This window comes from Ascidiella aspersa, chromosome 2 (assembly GCF_963924565.1).
Source record: "Ascidiella aspersa chromosome 2, kaAscAspe10.2, whole genome shotgun sequence".
NCBI classification, from domain to species: domain Eukaryota; kingdom Metazoa; phylum Chordata; class Ascidiacea; order Phlebobranchia; family Ascidiidae; genus Ascidiella; species Ascidiella aspersa.
Window position 1 is genome coordinate 34,852,986 of NC_139448.1, and position 27,857 is coordinate 34,880,842.

General features: G+C 33.2%; 2 protein-coding genes across 2 annotated transcripts; one reads left to right on the forward strand and one right to left on the reverse strand.

Annotated features, from left to right (window-relative positions):
* Positions 1–67: 67 nt before the first annotated feature.
* Positions 68–15,770, reverse strand: LOC146165475 (RNA helicase Mov10l1-like). Its single transcript, XM_083380935.1, has 20 exons — positions 15,632–15,770; positions 14,994–15,143; positions 13,651–13,804; positions 13,006–13,128; positions 12,227–12,366; positions 11,360–11,468; positions 10,479–10,589; positions 9,710–9,852; positions 9,390–9,542; positions 8,656–8,861; positions 8,135–8,221; positions 7,622–7,798; positions 6,801–6,974; positions 5,848–6,063; positions 5,062–5,220; positions 4,553–4,636; positions 3,688–3,777; positions 2,104–2,301; positions 1,056–1,265; positions 68–136 (listed from the first exon to the last, which is right to left on the reverse strand). The coding sequence occupies exons 1-20, from the start codon at positions 15,768–15,770 to the stop codon at positions 68–70; spliced, it is 2,892 nt and encodes a 963-aa protein (XP_083237061.1).
* Positions 15,771–16,734: 964 nt separating this feature from the next.
* On the forward strand, positions 16,735–24,712 carry LOC146165476 (uncharacterized). The gene is made up of 11 exons (XM_083380936.1): positions 16,735–16,792; positions 17,307–17,438; positions 17,876–18,028; positions 18,230–18,346; positions 19,158–19,330; positions 20,034–20,106; positions 21,435–21,549; positions 22,032–22,146; positions 22,693–22,775; positions 23,251–23,930; positions 24,392–24,712. Exons 1-11 carry the CDS (start codon positions 16,742–16,744, stop codon positions 24,710–24,712), a joined length of 2,013 nt encoding a protein of 670 aa, XP_083237062.1. The 5' UTR covers positions 16,735–16,741.
* Positions 24,713–27,857: the final 3,145 nt, after the last annotated feature.

The window sequence follows — 27,857 nt, forward strand, 5'->3', positions numbered from 1 at the left end:
ACTCAACAGAACCCTGAAAACAAGAACAGAACAAAAACACTGTAAAGAAAAGTGAAACTTGAAAGTTTCAAATATTGCATCCGATGTATGACTTGTTTTCACCACAATACTGCAAAAACATGTTCCAGTGTTCATCCTGAAAAAATAAATAGAAGAAAATATTTAATATTGTTAATAGGGATGTCCAATAATATCGGATCGGAGCCGATACCCGATACCAAGTGGTAGTATAGATCAGTGTTTCTTAATCAGGTGAATGGTTCACCCCAGGGTGAATAAAATTTTTGTAGGGGTCAATCAGTCAAAAGGGGTGAATAAGGGTGAACCGTCAGAAATGAATGATAACAACCTAAATCATTTTGTGCTGTTATATACAGACGAGATAGTTTTATCATATCATGAGACAAGGGTGAATGAAATTTGGAGATAGATGCTAGGGGTGAACAAACCTAAAAAAGTTTAAGAAGCACTGGAATAGATAACCGTCCGATACTAGGCTAGTTATCTGATTGCAAAGTAATATTAGGATACAGCTATGATTTGCGATTCAAATATTTTTACTTTAAAAGGTGATTTTATAAAAAAAGAATAGGTTAAAAACTTGTGGTAGCTTTTTTAATTTATTTTAAATTTACCTGTGTGGTGGTAATGTTACTTTGTAAAAAAGGTACCACAAGGTAATTTATATATAAAAACACAAATACTCGCTTAGTTTAAGACTTTATAAGTTCAAAACCGTCAGCAAAATATTTAAATCTCAAAAAAACTCATAAAACAATTATATAAGCCAGAACAGAACATTCAATACAATCGACATATATTTATTTAGTTAAACAGTTTATTGATTTTTATGCATACAAGATGTAGGGTAAAATCAAAAGTTTAACGTTTTTTTATTGAATAGTTTAGGCTTTTATATTTCAACAATTGCAATGTATATTGTTTATATATAAAATAAATAGTCATGACCACACAAACTACTACCACACAATTCAAGTAGTTTGCATTAACGTGCAGTAAAAAATTTGATATTTGCATCATGTCACTGAACTCACCTTAGACAAGACATGAGGGTTGCCAATCACAATGAGTAAAGACTGGGCTCTTGTCAGTGCCACGTTAAACCTCTTCGGGCTGGAAACGAACCCCAGCATGGAACGAATGCAGCCCTGGTCGTTCTGCAACTCTTCGGCGGGTTTTGAACGAACAGTCGACAAAATAATAACCTTTCTCTCCTGTCCTTGAAATTCCTCGACCGAACCCACCTAAAACACAAAAATTTAAAAAATTGGGGTCAACCTTCTTCAAGTTTTACGATATAAGTAAGAAAGTGTGTTTTAATCTAACACTTTGCAAAAATATTGTAAAACTTTGGGAATTTCGTAGCGCGATGTTTTTTAACGTATTTGTTTTAAACTGTAAAAAAGAGTGTGAGTTTTTATTGCAAACGTTATAAAAGTTTAGTGTATTTGCAAAACTCCTGAAATAATTCTATAAAACGATGGTTTACTATGGTTCCACCTGTATGTGCCCACGCAGTTCTAAAATAAAAATCAATAAATCTAAAGTTTAAAAAAGTTTCTTTGGAGTCGTTTGACGCAAAATATAAATGATCTCTTCGTTATATGGAAAGACACAATCAGCACCTATGTAAAAAAAAAATATTTTTTTTGTCATTTTATTATTCTATTCCAGGGGTCCTGGTCACCAAGGTACGGTCCGCCGGGATAAATAATCGGCCAGCGGCATATTTTCTCAATGATCAACTACAGTCAAAGTGTTGCCGGATGCAATTAAAAACTAAATTTTTATTTTAACGTTACGGCAATTTATTTTTTTATGCACAAGTATTTATAATTCCATCATTTAACAATAATCAAGTTAAAAAAGTTGGACAAAACTTGTTTATATCCGGCCTGCGATTGTAAATCCCAACAGTAGTTCAGCCAGCGATGCTCAGGTCTTACAGTTATCCACTATCCAGCCCTTAAAAACAATGTTTGGTGACCAGCTTTATATGCCTGATTTATATGGAGAGACACAACCAACACCTGTGTAACGAAAAAGATATGTATTTTTTTCTTACTCTAATGCTATTTTTACCTTCAGATTCTTGACAAACAAGGTTTTCAGCATCAGTCGTAGTTTTTCGACTTGCTTGCGGTACGGGGTTATGACTCCAATGTCGCAAGGCCGAACGTTCAAGCCGCTGTGCAGAAGATACTTAACGTACTGAACGACTTGCACAATCTCGACTGCGTTTAAGAAAGATGGACACCGCTCCTCGCGTAGTTCCTGGCCCTAAATATTTAGAAACTATGAAAATTTTTTTTTAACTTTTTTAAGATCTTGCCTGGTTTGCAAGTTTATTAAAATTTAATGTCAGCTATATTTTTTTTAAATTGGAGAAATCAGAAACGAAATTGCCATGCTATGTTACGAAAAAAATCTAATTTGAGAAAAAAAATATATTAACATTTTGTTAAAACTTTTCTGGTTTGCAAGTTTATAAACATTTAATGGTAACAATATTTCTAAAACTGGACGAAAATAAAAAAAAATAAAATTGTTTGCTATGTCATCAAACAAAAAAATAGATTGAAAAACAAATATATATTGACTTTTTTAAACTTTGCCTAGTTTTCAAGTTTATAAAAATTTATTATTATAAAAAAAATTATTTTGTCAACAGTATTTCTTCACAAATTGGACGAAATTATAAAATACTTGCCTTGTTATGTCATGAAAAACAATCTAGATTGAGAAAATAAACAAATATCTGACTTTTTTTAAAACCTTGCCTGGTTTGCAGGTTTATTAGCATTTAATGTTACCAGTATTTTTTGAAAATAGGATGGAAATACAAAAAAGAAATTGCCCTAACATTGTGCCATGACATTTAGAAAAATATTTTAGATAAAGCTTTCAGAGAACTACTAATAGATAATGGTTTGCTACAGATAAAGCAACCATAACAAAATATTGAATTTATTAAAATAGACATGTTATCTTTTAAAGCACAGCAGTGTGTTTCAGTTGTACACGCAGGCTAAATATGGCAGGTATAAAATCACTAAAATAGGGTAATAATTTTAACAAAAAAAATTAATAGCAGGTATGCTGATGCTTTATATTTTATTTCGACGCCGAAACCCGATATTTTCAGAAAAAGTATCACCATCCGATTTAGTACCAAATGACGTCATTACCAAGGCCAAACAAGCGAACAAGCACATTTTTTATTATTTTCTAGGAAGATTCATTATTTTCTAGGAAGTTTTACTCACAAGTTAGAAAACTCAACATTGGATCACAATCCACGGCTGTAGTGCACAAATTAGTTTAGCATCCAAGTTGTTTAAAAAAAATAACAACAAATCTGGTGAAAACGGTTTAATAAAAAAAGGTTTTTCAAAGAATAAGTCATAAACGTAGTTCTAAGCTTTTACTTTTAAAGTTTATATTAAAGTTTCCTAAAAGAATATAAATTTATAAAGAAGCAGGTAACTTTTCAAAAAAAATTTTTTTTCTTTTTTTTTAACGCTGACGTGTTGTTATATTTACCGATACCAACCTAGTATAGGACGAGTAGCGATGCTACCATTTATTATCATTGGGTGTCGGTTCCTAAACGTCAACCGGTGTTATCGGACACCCCTGGTTATTACAAAGGACTTCACAACTTACCACAACACCATGGAAGAATACAGGAAAACCCTTGACCGGTAGATGCTGCCACGAACACAACGCATTCTGTAACTTTTCGTCTGCTGATGCCTGGAAAATTGAGCGTAAAGTATATTAGTTGAAACTGTGAAGATTTCAATCCCTTGAAAAACACACGATAGTCGTCACCTGTGATTTAAACTTTAAACCGCAAAATAGTTGTACATTATAGCCCTGTGTTGTAAACAAGTCATTTGTGAAACCACTGGAGTCCAAAAAAATCTCTTTTTAATAAATAACAATTGAAGTGAAGTAAATCGACAAGTCAATTCCAAGTCATAAAAAAATAACCGTTTAATTAATTATTAAAATTGGCCAACTTTTGTGATTATAAGCAATAATTCGACTGTAAAATAACAAAACGCAAGATATAGCAAGTAAATTGCTTTATTTGCAAAAAAATATGATGTGCACATCATTTGATTCAAGTCATTAAAACACTTTAAAGTCTAAAACAAAATACGATGATTAAGTGAAGTCAAGCTGTCCTATGTATAAACATTTAATCAAGGTATGCACAAATAAAAAAGTCTACGCAGCAAAGCTTACAACTATTTCCACTGATATATGTTTACCCCTTGAAATAGCAAATTATTAACTGCTTGCCAATAGAAGTTCTTTAATATGAAGAGTACCTTGTTAAATGTAGCTAATTTTTATCTCTACATAACACAATAGTGGCTTTGCAGCAATAATATAAACAAAGGGTAAAAAAAAATGTTGCGCATCTAACAGGATGCCAACAGAATTAGTCACATCAATAGTTTGTTTTGTAACATTGCAGAGTGCTTTACATATCGAACATGAAATTTCAGATAAACGTCACCTTGAGCTCGTTGTGGTAAAACAGCTTTGAAGGCAAAGACACAATAGCAGAATGAGATCTGTAGTTGTGAACTAGTTTTGTAACCTGTATATAAATAACAAAATAAAAACTATGATATTTTTATTTATAATAAAAACTATATTATGTTGAATATCTTCACTAAACAGGTTGTGGAACCAACTACATTAAGTTTCGGCCCAGTATGTAATACGTTTCTACTAAAGACTGACTGAACAATAGTATAAATGGAATCAAAAAAAAAACCTCGTTAATTTTAGTGCTAGCATTCAATCGGCAAAAATGTCCCTCGATTCAGTCATATAGGAGTCAAACTGCTTTTTTAAATTTTGAAATAGTTAAAAATGACAGGTCGCTACCAAACAAATAAACCTGAAACTTTTTTGTCAAAAGAAATTCCTCAAATCCTAAATTGAAAGTATTTTAATCCATTGGGTAAAGTCAGTAAAGTTAAATGTTTTTTCATTTATTTTTTACAAGTCGAAATTTACCAGTCTGTCATCGTAGCCTTCCTTAAACTTCGTTATGTTTCGCTTGTAATCATCTGAAAGCATTAACCGCTCAAGAAGCGACATGTCAAGCCCAAAGTGGATCGCATATTGCGACTTCAGAACTGGACCTAACTGTTCTGGATCACCAGTAAGGACAATCTGAAAAGTTTAGGGAAGTTAAACTGGAAAATGTTCTTGGAAAATCTTTTAACATTTCTGCCATAATATTATGAGATTGAAGCACATTCAACTGAGGTTGTTCATATAGAAATATTCAAAGTCGATCATAAGGTTAGGTATGATATAGGCCAATGTTTAAAGTTTTTCAATTTACAAAAGTAATCTTGTTTTTTATAAATATCTGTATTATTAAATCGCAAAGAGCTGTAATAGAACTAAAAAAGTGCAAGGGGAGAATGTGACGACTTCATTAAAAATGTTTATCTTTAAACGTTTATCAACATTCAAAGACACCGTTTCGGTCCCTCAAAACACCTTACAAAAATATTGTGGTATTATGATTTTCATTAACCAATAAACGCACTGAAACAAATATACTAACCTGTCGCTTTGCACCAAAACCAAACATGAAGTGATTGAAACGATTATAAAACAGTTTAAAAGGACTATTGGTGCAGGGCAAAGCCGATTATTTCGCATATTTTTGTCTCATCACATTCTCCAGTGAATCAATTTCAAACGAAAAAATACATATGCGAATCTGTCCCTTAGCGCCATATAGGTATCATAATTTCCATTAGGGAATTAATCAAAAAACCAACTGACCTGTCCTCTTGCGCCCAAACCTATAGGAATCAGGCATTCAGGTTCAGTAGCCTGCCCTGCCTCGTCGATATACACATGAGAGAAATGGTCAAAAGGCAACTGAAGGGTGTAGAACATTCCTGAATTGACGCATGTTGATAGGACAACCTTGTAGCGAGATGTGGTGACTAAGTCTTCTTTTGGGTGGCAATACTGTTGTACACATTCGGGAATGGCCTAGTAAAAAAATAGAATAGAATATTAGTTATTTGGTCCTATTAGTTGTTGTGGTAAACATATTAGCTTGGATTATGTTTTGACCTAAGGAATATGAGATTAGTTTCAAATCTATGACTATACTGTTTTAGATATACTGGTATGGCTACGACAAGTGAAAATTATTGGAAAAGTTATTGGCTTTATTACTTGGTATGTTAATACAAGACAACTAAGGCTTTAGCTAAGTCTTCAACTGGATAAATTGGTTCAATTTGAAATATATTCTGCTTAAAAAGAAAAAAAATAACTTCGGTAAAAACATGACACCAGTTTGAAACTTACGCCACCATAATATATTACCTTTGGTATTTAGCTAATGCATAGATCCGAAGGCCCCAAAAACTTTTTGTGGCAATAATGGCATGTTAAAGATCAAATTAAATTTCTAAGAGAGCATTATTTTAGACAAATGGTTTAACGGTGGTCAGCACAAGTGAATATATTTAAAAAAAATTGTTAAATAAAAAAAAGATTTGTTAAATAAAAAATCTATAGAACAAAATAACAAAACGATCCAAAATCTAGAACAGCCGGCCCTACATATTTTACACCTTTTTTGCAGTTCACAAACCTGCTGAGGTCTACGGAAGTCTGAACGCGTTGAATTTGACTAAATAAAAAAAAATCTATGCAATAAGGTGATAAAACTTAAAATATAATATCTAGAATAGTCAGCCATACATATTTCTTCAAACCTGCTGAGGCCTTCGGAATGCGTTGAACCTAACCATGGTTTCAGTACTGACACATCCAGAAGCATGGAGTCGTTCACAGAGGAGATCGACCGCACTGTTCGAAGGAGCACAGATCAACAAACGACAACTTGGCAGGTACTTGAGAACTTGAACGATTGTTTCTACCAGAGTGACCTAAAAATAAAACAAAAATCTGTATAATTGTGTGCGAATAATTGAATATGAAAAGAGTTTGGTTCCCTTGTTTTAAACAAGGAAAATTAAGAATAAAGTCGCTGTACAAAAATTACGTAATAAATCTGTTAAATTATCTATTTTCTAATAAAAAAATATCAGTTAATAAATTTAAAAAATGTTGAGCATACACCTGAAAACTTTCTCACAAACTTAGTTTAATAGAAAACAAATAAGAGAGTTATTTCATTTTTATACTAATGCATTTTAAAGAAAGGGTGAAGATTAATTCATTTATTAGGATAATTAGCATGTTATCAGTGATCGTATTGTTAATTACATTAACAACAAAACTCTTTTTCTTTATAGATATACTGCGCACTTCATATAATTGTGTTGGAAAATTTAGTGCGATGTGGAAGACAGTGGAAAATTTTAGTGCGATGCTTTTTAAAGAGATAAAATTCTATTAATCCCTTGAGACTCATTGATTTTAATGTTGTGTGTATTACGAGGCAAAAACTAATTAATTTAAGCAACATAAACAGTATGTAAGTTGTTAGCTACAGATCTAGACTAAAAAGAAAATATTAATCTAAAAGCAGCCTAAATATACATATTTAACCTTTAAAACAATTTTAAAATACCGTTTTTCCTGTTCCAGGTGGTCCGAACAAGATGTAAGGTTTTGGTCGCGCTTCACCGCACAAAATCCGCACCACAAACTTTTTCTGACGCTCGTTTAAAAGTGGATTGACGAACGAGGCAAACTTGGTAGTTTTGTCCCTGCCAACTTCCTGGGAAACCAATTTGCAAGAGCCGTCCTCATGAAACGAAAAAAATTTTACATTTTTTTAAATGCACAAATAAATTGACAACTTAAAACGTGGTGAAATGTGTTGATTTATAATTTTGAATTCTAGCAATGTAAAAGTGATTTTCAACCTTGATTTTTACATTGTTATTTATAACTTTAAAAAATGGTGATTTATTGAAAATCACTAAACTGTACAGTGACCTAATGAAGCCTTGTTGTGTGGTGAAGATTTTAATACAATTTGTCGTTAACCGTGAAACCTGATTTCTAGATTCTTGTTTTTACCATTTTTGTCAGCAAATTTATTGCAATTGCAAGTAAATATCGAAAGCGTAAAAAATACCTGTTCAACAAGCTTTACGTTGACCATTGGAGGTTTAAGCTGCAATTCTTTTGGGAATAAAAGATCAATGTAGTTTTGCTTGGCAAACTGGAAATAGAATAAATCAAGACCATTCTTAGCAACAACGACAAAGCAAAAGTGAAAATCAGCAATTTACAGTAAGATAGCAATAAATACAAATGCGTAGTAGGGTTTTCAATTTTAAAATCAAATGCCACTAGTTTTTCGGAATTTTTTAAGTGGTTTGGCTGGACAAACGAAAAATAAAGAGAATCCAACTAAAAAAATCCAACAGTTGGGTGCAATTCAGCCAGTAAAAAAGATAAAAAAACAATGACTTTTAAACTGAAAATAAACACATTCTTTTTTCTTCAGCAAACTAAAAAAACAGAATAGCCCAACAGGAGCACAATTGAAAAACTATAAAACCATTGAGCCGTTGAAAACAATTTATCCTAAAAACAGTAGAAAAACACTTTTTAGCAAAAAAAAATAAATGTGCTGAATTTTTAGGCCTTCACCTGAACGGCAAGATGGCATCTTCTCAGCGGCAAACGACTGTAGCTGAACGAAACATCAAATTGTGTCGTTTCGTCGAAGTCAGTGTGCAAGTGGTGATGGAACTTTAGCAGTATTTCTTCAGTGTCGAGATATATGTGGTGTATAAAGCCTCGGTGTTCGGGTGATTCGTAGGAGGTTTGTGGGTCGTGCAGGGTAATACAGTCTCCTGTAAATGTGTACCAAATGAATAACGTTTTAGGTTATCATCATCAGTTTTGAGTGAACAAAGAACATGGTCCAATCTTAGCAAGATTTTTTTTTTTTTTAAAAAACAAACAATATAAACTTAAAATGTAGTAGTATGAAAGAAGCAAAAAACACCCATAATAATAACATTTACTTTAGTGTCATGTTTGTTATTATTGTTACGTCATAAAAACATAATACATTTTTATTCTTCCGCATAAAAATCGTTATGATTCAAATAGACCATAACCTTTGTTATTCCTGCGTGCTTATGGCGTTAATCAAAACATTCTTGAAACAATTTTATACAATTCGTTTAAAAGAACAAACATTTTGCCAAATTGTGTATGACGGTAATCTGATTGATGTGTATTTCAAAACTATAGGGAACTTAACAATTTTGATTAGTCACAATATCTAAAGTGTGTCCTATGATACTGTAGGACCGGTATATGCCGCTTGAACATGATTCACTAACTATTAAAATACTATAAAAATGCTCATATACCTTCCACCAAACTTGGTCTTCCATCCGACAATCCAGGAACAATTAGAACCAAGAACTCGCCACGAACAGTCAGACTAACACTTTTCAGTTTAAAAGTTTCAATCTCCATTAAAGCTGCTATTTCCTCCAGATGAAGCAGTGTTGAAAATCTCCCTTTAAAAACATAGCAAAAAACAACTTTGAAAGTCTGATATTTTGAACTAAAAGTTCCAAGCAAAAAAAAAATTATTTTGCATGGCAATTTCATATTAAAAAATTCATATGATTTTTATGTGTTCAAACTTTAACATTTATCAAATGTAGTAAAAAAATGCTCTTACCATGGTAGTTTACTGGGGATAGGCTTTCTTTCAAAACCGTCCTGACACCCAAAATATTTCCTCCCATTTCAATACAACGCAGTAATGCATCAGGAATGCTATATTTCGGCAGAAATGAAGGCAAGGCTGCTGGTCTGCCAGGCCTGAAATTAACAAGTTAAGTTTTTTAGAAAACAGATTTAGTTAACCTGAATATATACCTAAAAATGTGTTAAAACAGGAAAACCTATCTACGGAATTTTATGCTACAATGCTACATAATATTAGTTGTGTAATTTTTGGCAATTATTTAACTGGTAATGACATAAAAACAAGAACATATTTTTTTAAATAATGTTTAAAATTTAGCAAATTAAATTAGTTTAGAAATATTCAACCTGTATACCTAAAAGTGTGTTAAAAAAAACTTATGAAAGGAACTTTATGCTAATTTAGTACCAGTCATACTTATGAATTTACATCAAATATTGAGCGAAAATAGAAAACTTTACAAAAGTTTTCTTATCCAACTGTTTGTAAACTTTAAAATACAGCAAATTAGTAATCATTGTTGGTAGCTGCATTTGTCAAAATCGAAATCTGTAAATTAGGTGGAACTCTTTAATGACAAATTGTATTAAAATCTTGACAAGCTTTTGCAAGTCAATCATGCTTCATTAGGTCAAAGTAGGAAACACTTTTAAATACAATTTGTCATTAATAGTGCCACCTGATTTCCAGAGCAAAATATCAGTTTCCAAATTTAAAAATAGCTATAAAATACAATTACTGTTTAGGTCTTTCTCCGCTAAGGACCCATGAAGACTTCTGTGTTCCGATCGTTTCTTGATTGTGCCTCCGTCGCTGAATTAGAGCAACTGCAGTGGCTCTCCAACCAAATCTGTCTGTAAGTTGGGTAGTTGAGTAAATCTTTTACTTTTAAAACTAGTTAAAAAGACTTAAAAAAAAATAATACATATATATATAAACTAATCAACAACTGCCTACCCTTGTTTACAGTATAATCTTGATCAGGCTGGCTAATTTTGGTTAGTCTTTCCGAAGGCATCTTGTGTATATTATATACTGATGTCGCACAAACACATTATAATAAATATATATATATCACTTAGTCAAATACAATAGCACGCGAAATGGGCCCCAGACAAAAATAGCTAGGAGAGAGTTAAAACACACAGCTACCTACTGGGCCATTGGTTTTGTAAACTAAGATATTCCATCAATTTTAAATGTATTACATACGACAGGACCGACTAATGAGAGACCAGGCGACACATTTCTCACTTGGTAATAGCAAAGATTCACACCATACATATGTGAAAAAATGCATATCACAGCAGCTGTTTCTTCCTCACTTGTCCACAATCTTGCTGTAAAAGTTTCTAAAATCTGTTGAATTGACGTTAAAATAGGAACGGAGTAATAGTGACTCCTGTAATTTTGTTTGAGAGGGCGTGCCAAAAGCGTAACTCCGAAAAAATAAGTCTTTTGCATATATATTTTTTCTCCGAAAAAGAAGTCTTTTGCATATATATGCAAAGGAATTCAAGCATAAAAACATTCGTGGCTGACAAATGAGAACAAACCACAGTGTATATAATCAAAATTGGGCCTTGACATTTTAAATGTTTCTGTTCGGTTTTAAATGACCTGCCTTGGTTGCTTTCAATGGCAGTAGCTGTTACTTCATCTCCCCGTCGTGGCTTGCAGTTATTCAGGCAACAAGTAGAATCAAAGAAAACCTCGTTGTTGATTGCACCTTATAAATAAAAGATTAAATATTGCATTAGGACTACCGGCTGAACGGGTCAGTTCAAAACTTTATACAAAACTGATTGATTTTTAAATTAAAAATGAAAAACTGTATAGATGCACCAGAACAGATTTGTTATTATTTTGGTAGTCATCCAACACCTCAAAAATAACTAAAAAGCTGGTAGAAACAGCCATGTCCTTTATGTATGTGTTTTCCAACCTATGGGCCGCCATTGGATTTGGTTGGGTAGTAAACCCATTTTACATGGTTTGGTTTATTGAGATAGGACTTAAGCTTTTAAAAAAGACTGATACTAAACATGAAAATTTATTTTTGCCTATTGGCTTATGTTTGTTACTTAAAAAATTGGTGAAAATAATTGTGTCGCCGAAGCTTTGCTGTTAAGCTTATGCTTACTATTTAGTATTCCAGTAGCTGCAAAAAAGGTTGGGAAACAGCCCCTTAAATAAAAGTAAAATAAACACTCTATTATCCGGTATAAAAAACCACAAATCTAAATCAAGGACAGCCATGTTTAAACAGTTAAAAGTAGTAAACAAAACAAGTGAAAAGTTGGGTACACTATGCACAAATCTGTAATATAGCTTGATAATAAATCGCTAAGTCAAAAAGGTCGACATTAACTAAAGATGATACAAGCTTGTATCGATAAGTCCTAACCAAGATGATGTAGATCTACCTAAATTTTTTGGCTTTGCAATTCATTATTAAGTAAAAAGTTGTTGTAACGATTAACTTACCAGTCAGTTGATTCTGCCAATCCCAAGACGAATAACTCACACGGCCGGTAAACTCTTTAGAGCGTAATGGGGCAACATCATTCGCGAGCCCGCCAGGCCCTACCTTTGATTGCACCCAATCACCAACCCAGGGGGAAAAACTTAAATAATATCAAACAATTTTAGTGGTCTTATGGTTTACATGAGGGGTGGGAAAACTTTTTAGAATGGGAGCCAGTTTTTCAGTTTGCCAAGTGAGTGGGGAAATGTTAATTTTGTTTAGAATATTTGGGCTTTGGTATTGTTATTAAAATTACTAAGAAAATGTGTACTGTGTTTCATCAGTCAATCGTTATTATTTTTTCATCGACTATTATAATGGCTTTGTAATGATGATGCTTTTAGGAGTTAAATGATAAATATATTTCAAACAAACTGATTTCCAGGTTACTAAGTCCTGTACTTGTTTATGCTTTATTATTGATGTACAACCAGAATCATTTGTTTTTTCACCGTTCGGATTCAAGCAGATTCTGTTATTCGAAAGAAAATTCTGATGGCTATGTTTTTTTATTGAAATTACTGAGAAAACCCATATATTGTGTTTCATGTTTAAAATGTTTTAAAAAATTGGCAAGACACATAGATAAAACATGCAGGAAATAGCATATATATGTCTGGCTAAAAAGTTCCAAAGTAAAACAAGATAACATTTTTAAAAAGTTTAAAAAATATAGCACAAAGATGCAACAAAAATATGTTTTTTCAAGAGCATGTTGCCAACTGTAATAGTTCCTTACCCTTTCTGTAGTTCTGATTTCTTGAATGTGATGTCATTTTCTATTGTCCCACATTGCTCTTTGCTGTTATAGGATGTGATTGTTCCAATAATACTTCCCTTCTTTTCAAAAAGTGAGACGACCCTAAATATTAAAGCATATTATGTTATGTTACTTTAATAACTTAATCAATGATGTTTATAATTCCTTAAACAGAAAATAAATATTTAAAAAAATATATGACATTAAGGTTTTTAATGTCATTACATTTGGGGCATTTTAGGTATTTTATTTGATTAAATTAAAAAAATAAACTTTTTAAACTTAAAACTATCCCGAAATGCAAAAAACGGCCATATTCTTACGAGACATTTATGAAAATGTGAAAGACATTCCTAAAACTCAGCGTAGCAGGCAAAATCTATTATGTAATGTTCAGAGTTGTAATGGCTTAAGTCAGTGACTTGACTAATGATTTTGACTTAAGTCACTGTTTGCAAATGACTTGATTTAACTTAAGTCTTTTGGGAAAAATGACTTGGGTGGAAATGAAGTGTTTTCATTAGGCATTCCTTTATAAAATTAATCTTACTAATTGGAGTTAAAAAAATTATAAACAACTTTAAAGTGGTGTATGTCACTACCATTTGTAAAAAGCTGTCAAACCTGAACTGAGCATCATCTTCATTCCAGCCTGTATCCTTTTTCACTGGAATGACATGAATTGCTCTCCAGGCAGCGTCTGATCTTGATCGTTCTGCGTCAACCAAGACACTATCGCCAACATTTGGACAGTCATCGCTGTTAAAATCTTTGACATCTAAAAAGAAATTGTGTAAAGTAGACACCAGAGAGAAGCCTCACTTTGTTAGATAAGAAACAACATTAGAATAATTTAGATATTTTTTAAGCTGCATCTAAGACCGAAAGAAGTAATTTAACAATCTCACACTTGAGTTAGAGGAAAATTATTTAAAACCTTTTGGGAATTTTATAAATGCAACAGGGGTGGCAAAACCTAAAAATGTAGTATGCTTACGATTCTCTTACAGCTATTATATGAAATAGATTTTTGTTTAATGGAAAGTCTGACATTTCCCTGTATGTTAAACTACCTAAAAACAGTTGTATTGTATCTTATTTGCCAAACCTAGTTGTGATTTAATAAGAAATATCAAAGCCCATACAGAAGTAGGTATCATTTTGGACGTTTCGAATAACTCTTTATTCATTTTCAACATCATGTTGAAAATATCTACTTCTGTATGGGCTTTGGAGCATAATGGTTGGAGGTTGTAGTAAGACGTAATAAGAATATCAAAGCCCATACAGAAGTAGGTATCGTTTTGAACGTTTCGAATAACTCTTTATTCATTTTCAACATCATGTTGAAAATATCTACTTCTGTATGGGCTTTGGAGCATAATGGTTGGAGGTTGTAGTAAGACGTAATAAGAATATCAAAGCCCATACAGAAGTAGGTATCGTTTTGAACGTTTCGAATAACTCTTTATTCATTTTCAACATCGATGTTGAAAATGAATAAAGAGTTATTCGAAACGTTCAAAATGATACCTACTTCTGTATGGGCTTTGATATTCTTATTACGTCTTACTACAACCTCCAACCATTATGCTCCATAGTTAGTGATTGATATGGCCTTACTTTGCAAATCGTAACAACATAATACACAGTAATAGAAATGCAACTGTTTCAAAAAACAAGTCTGGTTTTTGCATATGTAGTTTAGTTCGAAAAATGATACTCAAATGATTCGAAAAAGACTGCTGATCACTAACCTAACTGAAGTTAGGCAAAATGGTTTCAGTTTATTTATCACAGACAATAGTTCATTTATCACAGTCATAAGAGATACAACAAATATTTATAACAAAATTAAATCAGCTCTAAAAACTATACAAGGAATGTACGTTTAGAAACATAACCGAAAACATTTAGATACATCTTTTAGCTATTGAACCAAAATTATTAAAAAATACTTGTTAAACCTTTCATTGAAAAATAAATGTGGTGATCCACCAGTCCATGACCATCTCCAAAAATGTTAGTGATTTTTCCATTGACAGTCAATTTTTCACTTAAAGTTTTTGAATTGTGGTTCACATCACAAGTTGGTATGAACTTCTCTTTTTCTTCATCTTTGTAGTTAAACAACCATTAAAGAAAAATAGCACAATAATTCTTTGCATAACTAACAAAAAAAACTATTTTTGACAACTTGAATCTTTTAAAAACATTTTCAAACCTTTAATGTAAAAAGTAAAAATTAAACTTCAAGGCTATTTACCCAGATAATATAGTTAGTTAGATCAATAAATAGTCACCAATGAATGTATGTATAGTAATTTATATGGATTAGGGGATATATCATGAAAATATTGAAAACTAAGAAAATAAATTAGAAATAAAACCACCTGAACCCAAACGCTAACCTCACACTTACTTTAAAAACAGTTTAATGTTTTTTGAATTGTATTAACACTCGAGAGAAAATTCAAAACTGAATGTACAACTAATAAATTTAAGTAATTATTTAAAACATTAAAAAAACAACACTTAACAAAGATAAAACCAAAAAAGTTACATAAATTATGAAAGCCTGAAAGGTAATTACTGGATTACTAACATTTTGAAACATCAAGTTGATCGAACCATCGTAAGAAGCTTCTGAAATCTCTTTGGTCAATATCTAAGTCGTCAACTGATTCATCAAAGTCAAGTAACGATGGATCATCAGATGCAAGATAGCACAGCAAACTGACCATGTTTTGTAAATGGAATTTATATAAACAACCATAAGGGTACTTTCTAAACTGTCATTTCTCTAAGGAAATAATACATATGAAAATTAATACAACCCAAACAAATATACACGTATACATACAAATTAAAACTGGTCAAATTTACCATTTAGCCAACATATTTCTTCCGAACCACATATCAAATATACTTTTTTTGCTAAAAACGCTGGAAAACTAAATTCCTGCATGTCCTTGAATTGAATTGACGTACCATTTCAAAGTAGGTTAAGTAATAAAAAAACAATCAACAACCGTTTTATCGTGGCAATGATAAGTACATTTTTATAAAAGAAAATAATATACAAATATGAAATTTCTAAACTGAAGCTAAACTGTTTTGAATAATTTTTGAATAAAACAATTTGACATTGCAAACTCATATTCCGGACGTTAGGGGCAGTTTCAGGCGGTTTCAAGATTGGGTATTAACCTACACAAATCAATTTTTGAATAATTTTATTCATTTAAAAAAATAATATAGTTAAAGTATTTTTTAAATACCATCATAATCAGTGGCAGTAAACAAATAGGATCCAAATACATTTATCAATGTGGTGTTAGTTTATTTTGCTTTTAAAGTTATAAACAGATTTCAGACAATTTATGTCATCCGATAATTACGTGATATATAATTAAAATTACTTTGTATCGGGGTATATTTCAAGTCAATTTTACATTAACCACCTAACTTCAGTAATATGCCATGTTTGTTTTCTGAAATAATTTTGCTTATTTATCAGGTAGTTAAGTATTCTATGATCTGCTTGCCAACAAATTGTTCGATCAATCAAATTCGATTGATTCCAATCAGCTGGTTTTCAGCGTTTTTTGTTACGCCTACAATTTGCTTTGCTTGGGGGTATATTTTGATTTTAATCAGCTGCGCCTGATGTTAGGTGCCCCAGGAACCACTGTTTGTTGCCAATGACGCTAAAATGGCAAAGAGGGAACGCAGAAACCCTGAATGGCAGGCATTGGTGGCAGAGGTTCGTAAATTTGACGATTTTGAAGGCGGTAAAAGCGATGACATCGTCATTTAATGCTGCGTAACATAATTTTATGAAATACTGTTACAATACCATTTTATAAGAATTTTTATAATATGATTGCAATTATATGTATTAGGGAAAATGGAATTACTTTTTACTTTGCTTTGTGTATGTTTCTAATTAAATACAAATGTGACAGACTGGTTTATTATAGAAAAAAATGCGGTTTAATTTAATATTGCGTATGTTAATTGCATATTTTTTAAAGATATTTGTTTACCAAAGGCATTTATTTTCTGAATAATAGAGAATTACTATTAAATGTATGGCAAGTGCCAAACTGCCAAGTGCACCTACGGATTTGTTTAACAGACTAACCCTGGACTCAAAAAATGCCTGTTTTTTTTAACATGCACCCGCAATCCTTGTCAAATCTGCTGTACTTTATAGAAGTATAGGAAACAGTTTTTATTACACTAACCAAATATATTTAACTTTTTGTATATTTCAGCACCAAATATTGAAGCGCAAACTGCAAAGCAAAAGTGAAGCATTGCTGATTATATCGAAGGACTTGGATTATGCAAGAAGCGAGCGCGATCAGTTTAAATTGATGGGCGAAAAGCTGCAAATGAAATGCCAAGTGATTATACAACTTCACTGTGTTGCCTAATTACGTTGCTTTGTTATAGTAATATATATTGGCTTTACTTAAATTCCACAAAACAAATCTAAAATTTATATGTTGAAACATTTGACTTAGTTTATAGTAATATAAATTTTCTTAAAAACCTAAAGTTAGTTTTGTATGAATCAATACCTTTGAGATTCATGGCCTACTATACAAAATTCCTTTATCTAGTTTTTCAAATATTTTACCTACTTTCAGTTATAGAAGCATTCATTTCACTTCCAAGTGACATTAGCAATATGCAAAACTGCTAAATTATTTATATCTCTTAGTCAAAATCATTCCTTTGCCTTTTGTCAACGATGATTACAATTTTTTTTTCAAATATTAATCATGCTCTAAACATAAAAGCATAAAACGCTTTATAACACTCTGCTACATTTCTTCAGGCCTTCAAAAAACAGCAAGCAGACTTTCCGATGACCAGCGACACTACAAAGTTAATACAAATGCTAAAGGACATGAAAAATCAGAAACTCCAGTGTCAGAAACAAAGTGAACTGTTGCAGCAAAAATTAAACGAGGCACTCGGTGATGTAAAGGTAAAGTTTAACTCAATTTGTTGTAATTTGAAAAACAATCCCAAAAAGCCCTTTTTTAATAAATTTAGAAGACATGCTTCTTATTTAATATATATATTTAGATTTTTAAAAATTAAATGTTTTTAATTTTTTATTATCCCTTTTAAGCTGACTTGTCAGAACATAATTAAAATTATTAAACTCAATTTGCTCTTTTGTTAGTTGCTGCGTGAAAAATTTGCACGGCAAACAGTTGGTGACGAAGGCATTGGTGCCAGACATTTTCCGCTCCACGAACGAGAAAAACTGGTTGCAGAACTTGAAGAATCACAGCAACAGGTTTGTCAATTAATTACTTGGTAAAAAACAAACATTTGTAGAGGGCAAATTTAAAAAACTATAATAGAATAATATATCACTATTAAGTCACATTTGAAAGTTCACTTTTGTGTGATTAGACAGTGTTTTGCATGAGACATATTAATTGCTTGGATTAGACATATTAAAATATATTTTTAATGGTCAATCAATATAAATGAATTTGCTCTGCTGCCATAAATTGAAACGTTGGTGATTTGTTTTTAAGAATAAAACCCATAAAGTGAATGGATGGCGAGTGGTGTGTTTTAACAGGTGGTTCTTAGCTGCCGATTTCAGTAAACCTACTGTTTAACATTTTAATATTACTTAGTAAAGCTTTGTAATACTCCGCTGTTATTAATGACTTGCCCTAGTTGTCTCAGTAAAAAATTCTGCATTCGAAGTTGTGGTTACCGTCAAAATATTGTTTTTACCATTTGGTTAAGAACTACTGGTTTCAACTCTCAATTTAATGTTTGTTTCGCAACCTTGGACTTAATAGAAAAAGTTTATTAAAATTAAATGTTTTTAAATTGAGATGTGCACAAGCAACGTCTGCATTCGCCATTGTAAGGACGAATGCAGATAGCGAGCTTGCACGTAATTTTCTATGCAAAGGGAACGACTTTCACAACCACGGGCAGGCATGAAAAGTAGTTAGTTCGCAAGATTGTTCGACTTCAAAAATCCAAAATTAATTTTATCAACTTCCGTGAAAATTTTCCGTTTGTGGCGCTTAGGATCGAAACCTTAAAAAATCTAAGCTAGTTGCTTTAATTATATTTTCAAGTGCGCATATTGGAAGAAAGAATACGAAAATCAGGAAGACACGTTAGAAGAAGCCAGGTCGGAGCAGGAAATATTCAAACACAAAGCAGATCGCTTAAACCAGGAAATGTCATATTTGTTGACGGGCGACAAAAAACGCATTATCGACATAGACGCTCTGTGCATGGAAAACAAGTAAGGTCCCACGATTGCGCCTTTGTTGTTTTTGTAAGCTGACTGTGTGGTGTGCTAGCTAGACGGAAACATCGTGATTGAATATATACTAGCAATCTTGTTTCGTTTTTGATGGTATTCGCGTTTGCATAAAAATCATTTTTTAATTTTTTTTTTAATTTTTGTTTTTAAATTGAAATCGATTATGAAATGTTTTTTGCATACTCCAACATTAATTGAAACTGACATTTATAAAAATAATGCGTTATTGTGCAAACGATACAACAATATTTGTTTTAATAATTAGTACTGATGATTTTATTTTACACAACAAACTTTATAACATTTTAATTTTTTAAATAATTACGGTGTGCCTTAAAGTACACTCATTTGCATTTGTATTAGAAAGCAATCGTATTTTTCAAAAACTTTTGTGCATATTTAAGTAAAAGTGACAGATAAAATTTGTTAAATCATTTTTATTTCTAATTGAGTACGTTATTTTGCAAACGATGTACTTTTTCTTCCCATTTTTTAATAGTAGTTCTGCCGATGTTGCTTCTCAAATATTTAACGCAATATGATTTGGTTTGTACAGCAAAGCAGTCTTTAATATTTGTAAACTTTTGTGCCCGTTTAATGAACGTCTAGCAAAGTTCGATTCTCGGGGACTAAACACTATTCACATGATGTGGCTAACATGTTTGATATATTTGATTGACAGGTATCTACAGGATCGTATTACGCAGTGTCAGGCAGAAAAGAACAGCTTACACGCACAGCTCACGAAATACAAGGTATTTAGTCTATTTGCATTACTCTGGGTAAAAGTTATACTTCTTACAAAAGGCCTCTTCATTTCTTCGTATAATGGAACTAACAAAGGTTATTGATGGGCGAGCTATTGTTTGTAATTTCGCCCGAACTCCTACAATTTTATTTCATACAAACCTCACTTATAGCTAAAATCAGCCAGGGGTACAATTTTTCTGTAGGATTTTGTTTGGTTGAATCTAGAGATATGATGCTTTTGTTTAGCAAACGTGTTTTAATTGAGATAAACCTTTTTTACGATTTTGGACTTTTTAAGACCAATTTGTTTGTAAAAAACTTTTTTTTGTGTGTCTTGGGCTTATTTTACGAGAAAATTATAAAAGCCAATCCGCTTTTTGGCAGTCTATTTTTAAACCTTCAAGTTTATACGGCACAAACTTGATTACCTTTTTGAGGTTACCTGCCCGCTCTGTTCGTTTACTGAATGCAAAGGAGTTTTTTCCTTCTGCATTGTCATGTTAGGCTTCGAAACAAAACAGCTTTCGCTTAACGAACTGATTGTAATAAACCTAGCTTGTTCACTTAACGTTTATTGCACAATAAATAGCTGGTTGGTGGTCAATAACGCATACCATCTGGAGATCTTTAGTTGGTAAACGCAGAGAGTCATATATTATGCATTACGCCAGTCGCGTTTCTGTCTTGTACACATCGATTATTCGGGATTGTTTTTTGCTTCTGCTAACCAGTTGACTGGCCGCCATTTGAAGATGTGTATGTACTGTATATTATTACTAGGCGTAAAACCTATAATCCGCGTGATCCTTACGTTTATAATAGCCTTACATGATTGCCATTCCCTTATTTCATTTTAATTCGTTATTAAAATTGACCGGACCACATTTTGTGTAATTGGTTTATTCTTTTGATCATGTTTTTTTTTTTATAACTTTAGTTAAAGCCTGATCTTTCGACTGCTGCAATTCATCGCAGTCTGAGTTTCAGTATATCTGTTTATCATATTATCTTCGTGTCTTGACTGACTTTGCTGGACACTTTTTTCATACAATTTTCCAAACTTTGTACGTATTCGTACGTAGTACGTAAAACAGTTTACTGCTTTATGTTTGGTTTCTATGATTGCTCAAAATCTTAGAATTTGAAATAAATCTAAAAAAATCTTAGAGTCTATTGCTCAGAATCTAACAGGTTACTAACGTAAAATGTCAGTATTTGATCTTGATTTGTATTTTGTTAAAAATGGCCTAACTTGAACTCTGAACATTTCAAAATTGACTTTAATAACACTGTGGTTCACATGAGCCCGCTTATTTGATGCTGTGCTTTTCAGGCGGTGCTTAGTTCACGCAAAGCGAGCAAAAGCGACCTTATCAAGCCAGCTGGTGAACTGAGGTCGGCGGGGCTGGTTGTGTCGCCCAAGCAACTCAAGTTTCTTCTCAGCAACGGTACGTCATTCCTACGTCACAATCCCTTGCTCACGTCACAACTGCCATGCTACCCCACAATAAAAATACTTTACAACCCCTGTAATGTACAACTCAATATGTATATCACAATTACCCTTACTTATGTCATAATCGCGAATGTTCGTGTTTTTTACTTATACCTGATGTTGTTTAGGCAAACATTAAACGAAATTACTAAACTACCTAAGATTTCACTACTTGAAAATTCTTGTCATAATAAAAAATTGCTTTTTTACCACTACTTAAAAACTATTTTTACCGTTACAATTTTACACTTTACTGCCTAAAATTATTCTATTTTACTTTCCATAAATGGTAACATTACTACCAAACATTCTCAGATCGCTTTAAAAAATGTGTATTTTTCTAATAAAATAAAATACGTATAGAAATTATTTTTACAACTCAATATTTTAGACTTTACTATCTAAAACTATTAAAAAAGCCCATTTCCAATTCAGGAAGCGCCCAGAGCTCTCCACAGCAAGTATCAGACCTCCAATCGATCACCTCAGCTTTGCTCGAAACAATCAACGACAAGAACCTTGCGCTACATCATCTCAGGAATACAAACAAGTAAGAAGGAGGTTTATTTCATAGAGCGGGAGTCGCTAAACTTTTTCACAACTTCAGGGGCAGATGACTGACAAAATGGCGACTGCGGGCCTGGTAAAACATGCTTCGATCGTGTTTGACTTTATATTTCAGGGGTATACACTTAGTTGGGGGGCCGCATTGACTATGTTGGGGGGCCGCATTGACAGTCTTTATTTTTCTCACGGTTACCAGTAGAATTTTGTTCGAAATGAAAAAATTAAATTATAATTTATCAAACAGGTAATCTTAAAAAAATGCGTTTATTGCGTTTAAATTGGCAAAACTTTCAATTCAAACGAAATGAGTGTTTTTCATTTGAGGCGGGGTTTAATTTTTGTTTATTGAAAAACTCTTTGACATTTTCCATGGTCAGATTATTCTGTTAGCCACGTTTTATTTTCTGGAGTTTTTTGATTTATCATTGATTTTTTAGTACTGGAATATCAATTTATCACTGTCACGTTCGGTGATTTACAATTCTGAAATACCGTATTTTCGCTTTGCTAAATTTGGTTACACTCACAGAATATTAGGAAACCGTGTTTCTGATCTTGAGCGCAAACTGAAGACGCTTGAGGTTGCTGGACTTTGGAATATGCACAACGCAGGTTAGACAAGTTTCTACACATGTCTATCCTTTAAATATAAGTATCACCCTTTCTACTGACACGCCTGCCATATATATTTAACTGATATGTCAAGGCTTGACCTATCAAAGGCCATGAACTTATAATAATGGTTTTGCATTTCTAAAATGTCATCTTTTGGTTAATAGGACATTAATACGCCATTCCATAGTTGTATAACAGAGAAAAGACAAACTAGGTTTTTATTAATAGTTTAAAACGTTATGTGTTGATATTTGACCCCAACTTAATAAGTGAGTTATAAAAACAAAACTTTTAAAGGCTTTTTTACCATTTTACTTTGTCATTTTCAAGCCAAAAATGCCATTTCACAAACCAGGTCATGAGTTACACATCAGGCGTAAATTTGGATTTAAACCAATGTTGTTGCTTTTCTCTTTTTATTAAAACTGCTAAAACACTCGTAACTAAATATTACCCTTTTTACCCCACACAGCCCTGGACACTTCCCCGGGCACCCTCTCGACGCTCGATCTCCATTGTGACGTCACGCCGATGACGCAAAACGGGAAACCCCCGACGGAGAACGGCGACGGCGCTAAAAACACTAAAACCCACCAAAACAACGGAATCGCGGGGGAGGAAGACGATGACGTCACACCCACAGCAGATGACGTCACCCTAACCGGCAGTGACGTCACGTCTTCAAGCGGCGACGAGTTTCTGAGCAGCCTCGGGTCACGCCTTAGCCGCCTTAACACGGCGGATGAATATAGAGGCCACGTGGGTAAACTCGTGTCAGTGACTCCGAACTCGCCCGACGGAAGTCTCGCTACTCTTTCCGACTCGGGCGAGTTTATCGGATCCAGGTCCGCTACGATCCCGGAAGAGTTGGAGGAAGAAGGGACTCTCGGGAAAGAAGCGACGATTTTGGAGGATTTTGAGGAGGGTGAAGATGCAGGAGGAATAGATAAAAGAAGAGAGTTGGACGATGAAGAGAATTTGGAGAGAAGAGTCGGGAGTTCGATCCCCGGAGGAATAAAAGCGAGTCCGGGAGTTTTCCAGGAGGACTATGAGAAAGATGAGAGTGAAACTTCGGGAGGAACAGAAGAGAATGAAGATTTAGGGGCAAAATATGGGAGCCGGATTCACGTGGAAGAGCCGACGATTTCGGAGGTTCGTGCATTAAACATCGTAGAAACAATAGAAAAGTGTTTTTATTTCTTATGACAATTGTTAATTAATTCATACTAACCTTTGTTTGAAGCCAAACGTTGTGAAAAACGTACTGAAAAAAATAAAATAACTTTTATTCATTTTATAACTTATTTTTTGTTGGTTCGCTATTGGCACTTAAATTCCAAACTTTTCTTTTAAAAGGTTTAGGCAACATTTTAAAAAACTAAAATGTAGCTTCTCATGACAGATGGGTTCCTTAAATTTACAAAAAAAATAATAATAAATAATTACCGTGAAGCTGTGAAGCGTTGCGTTTTTACTCTGCATACTCTTGTAACTTACTAAAAACTAAACTTTTTACCTTTTTATTCGCTGCGGACTCATGCGACTAGAACAGTAGTTCCGTACCTTTATGTTCTCACTTATCATAAAAAAACGTAATTTTGTTTTTTTTACAGCATGATGGAAAGGAAGAAAAAGGCGAAACTCGTGAAGAATCGAATGACAATTATAATCCGGAAACGCAAGAGGAAATATCTGAAGGAGAAAACAAAACAGCAATTTCAGGGGATTTTTCTTCTGAAGAAGAAAACAACAAAAATCCGCAGCAAAACCAAGCCTTAAACAGTAAAGAGTTTAAAGACAGAGCTGCCGAGTTGAGTAGAGTCGAGTTGGACCTCACTCCGCAATCCGAGTTTTTTACCCCCCCGCAATCGGACCATGCGACCCCCGTCGCTGATGAAGCCCCCCTACCCTGCAACCAGGCCCTGGTTATGTAATCGGGTAATTTTTAGGGGTGAAAATGCTCCCTCAATTTTTTTTCTGGGGTGAAAATGCACTTGCCGTGTAGTTTGAACGTTTTTAATGCGACCATTTAGGGTTGTGTCTTGTATAAGTGTTGTAAGGCAATTTAAAAGTCTGTATACCACGTACTAAACCGTCAGTGCCAATGTAAAAGTTATATCATAACCCCTGTGTGAAATAGTTGTCACTAGAGAAGTACAACACCTTTTTTTATTCTATTCCGATAACGATACCCGATATTTTTCGGATGAAAATATAACCGCTTAATCCGTTGCCAAATGACGTCATTACTATGGCCAAATAAGCAAAATTGATCAGATTAAAAAGTAAAATGGCAACAAATTTTAGGGTATAACATTGAAATTTGCTTTTGCGTTGAGAGGCTTATTTATCTTCGATTTTTAACGTAATATTTCCTAAATCAATTTCTGTACAAGATCGAAACCGACCGTTAGATTGCAAAACATTGCTGAAATGCAAAAATTACCGATACAACCCTAGTATCGGACGAGTAACGATACTACGGCTTGGTACCGGGTATCGGCCCCGATCCGATATTATACACGTCCGTAGTATATTAAAATCTGCGTTTACTTTTAAAAGGCACTTTAAAAAGTCTGTGCATACAACTCACCATACACCAAGTGCCATTATAAAAGTATATTCTTCTCCTGTAACGCTATAATCGACCGTGGTAACGGTTTAATGCCCCACCCCTAACTTTTAAGCCCGTCTTTGTTTCGCATATAAATTCCCCAAACTCGCTTAATGCCAATCATTTACCGTCTAAAGCAGTGCTTCTCAAACTTTTTAGCTTATGCCACACTAAATAAAAACACTTTTTACAGAACAACATTATGGTAATTTTACAATCGCCCTTAAACACATAACAAACTATCTGTAAGTGTCTCAATATTATTAATTTGTAATGGATAGTGCGTCTTTAAGTCTGAAATGCTTGCGTGTGTGCCTATTGGTAATAGAAATGCCTTCAAATATTTCCCAAAATTACAAAAAGTTTCGCGGCACACAGTTTGGGAATCACTGCTCTAAAGACTGTTCATTTACGCGTTACACAATTTAGTTTTCAGGTACTTTTGTGATAATTTGTCAACGCCACAAAATATACGCCATTATTATTAATTTTTTTCAGGTCGTAGGGTGCCTGTTTTATCTCATTTTAGAGTTGTTTAATTTAACTTAGAAGCCTCCTGTTTTATTCGCGTTTTGCTGTGTCTTTATTTCCTACTTTGCACGTCAACTTTTGATAGAAATTTTTAGGCTGTTCGGTAGTTACTTGGTACATGGTTAATATGTATTTAGATTCATTTTGTAGAAATGTAGAAGGTACGATTTCGTCATTACTTTGACGCGCCTTTTTTTGCGAGCGGTTGAAAAAATGGTCAAGAATGAATGTGTGCAATTGCCGTGGTCCATAAGCTTACATTTTTTTCCATTACAGTTGATTGTTGTCTGACAAGCCTTTGCACATATTTGTCGCCGTGTTTGGTTACGTGTTTTTTTTTTGTTAATTGTGCGATTGTTAGCTTACAGTTTCCGAATAGTATAATGCTACTGCTGTAAACGAAATGTAATTTCTTGACTGTAATTTCAAGAAGCACTAAAATCTTTGAATTTTACAGTTGTTCCAAAATTTATAACTATAAATGGCCAAATAAAAGGTGATAACGGTATGCATCAATTCTACATTAAACCCTTATAAAATACTACTTTTAAAAAAGTAGTTATAAAAATCTGTTATTTTAAACTTTGAAGCTTTTGTAAGATATCGCCTTATATCGCCGGCTTTCTGTATTTCTTTTTCAGCGTTTTGTCATATTATGGAGTTTATTTTTGACACGAACCCTATGTATAGATGTACAGCTGTTACTTGGTGTCTAATATAATTAACAACCCTCACTTCTACGCGCTACTAATCCTACAGGTCTTCAAGCTGTGCCGCGTGCAATGCAGAATGCTTTCAGTTTCAGTGCAATGGCGAAAATTGTTTTAACTCCGTGTCAAATACGCGTAACTTTTTCATGTTGATGGGGCCTTGGTTAGAAAGGTATACTTTGTGGTAGAGCCTGAGTGTGGGGTTAAACACATGAAGCCCTGATTCGAAATCAAATTAAAAATAAAGGCGAAAACTTCATTTTTTTTATTTTATTTTATCCAAAGTTCTAGCCTTGGCCCTTGTAATTAGTCAAGCGATGCTATTTATGTTTTCCGTGTTTGTGCTATATGTGGTTTTCTGTTCGGTGACGTTTCGTGGTAGAGGTTCGAAAAACTGCCAAATAAAATAAACTTTACGTCGTTTAAACAGTCATTTGTGTTGGAATTAGGCAACTCTAAGAAGTACCTTTTAAGGCAAGGGTAAAATGGGCCCATGGACCTCTTGGGGGTTCGTGGACTTGTTTTGGGGGTCCATGAATGCTCATTTGAATCCCAGTGCATAATTTAAAGTAACAATTTTTTTAAAGAAAATAGATTAATAAACAAACGCTTTGTCATCTCCTTTAGTTTATTTAGGCTCAATTTAACTTTAATATTTGTGCATAAGTATTACCGGAAACAGAAGGTTTTTTAAGTCCACTTGAATAATGATGTTATCCCTGAAAAAATTTATGTCCATCCTGAGCCACACAAGCCAAAATAATTTCTAGGGGCCGCGTTACAAAAAGTTTTAAGTTTCAAGGTGTTTTGTGTGGTAAAAACGTTTGCCTTATATCAAATTTCGATACCCCACTTTGTGTACAAAGCCAGCACTTCAGCTTGCGTTTTTTAACTCAGCCTGCTTAAAGGTGTTGTTTCGAAAAAATGTTCGTTTTAAATGTAATGGTTTGCCATTTTCATGCTGTTTAAGAACGAATGTTTCATTTGCAACTCTTTGGCAATTTTACAGCAGAAAGATCATACTGTTTAGGCTGCAAACACAAGGGGGAAACAGGATGTTGTTGTCTCCATTTTATCGGAAACCACACTTTGCTGATTGGACAAGTTCAAGCAAAATACAGTGCGAAGTACTTGACAAGAACAGGTTGTAACGGACGTAATTCATAACGCCCTGTCTTGGCCAAAACTAAAAGTCAGAAGTGACACAATCCTTAGTAAGGCTTA

Bases quoted from the DNA above. Each gene is read 5' to 3' on its own strand.
- LOC146165475 (XM_083380935.1), bottom strand. From the start codon at position 15,770: ATGGTCAGTTTGCTGTGCTATCTTGCATCTGATGATCCATCGTTACTT. The intron at 13,129-13,650 runs GTTTGACAGCTT...TTTAATATTTAG, and splicing joins GAAGATGATGCTCAGTTCAG to GGTCGTCTCACTTTTTGAAA. The intron at 1,266-2,103 runs GTAAAAATAGCA...TTTGTGTTTTAG, and splicing joins TGTTTGTCAAGAATCTGAAG to GTGGGTTCGGTCGAGGAATT.
- LOC146165476 (XM_083380936.1), top strand. From the start codon at position 16,742: ATGGCAAAGAGGGAACGCAGAAACCCTGAATGGCAGGCATTGGTGGCA. The intron at 22,147-22,692 runs GTAAGAAGGAGG...TTACACTCACAG, and splicing joins CATCTCAGGAATACAAACAA to AATATTAGGAAACCGTGTTT. The intron at 22,776-23,250 runs GTTAGACAAGTT...TACCCCACACAG, and splicing joins TTGGAATATGCACAACGCAG to CCCTGGACACTTCCCCGGGC.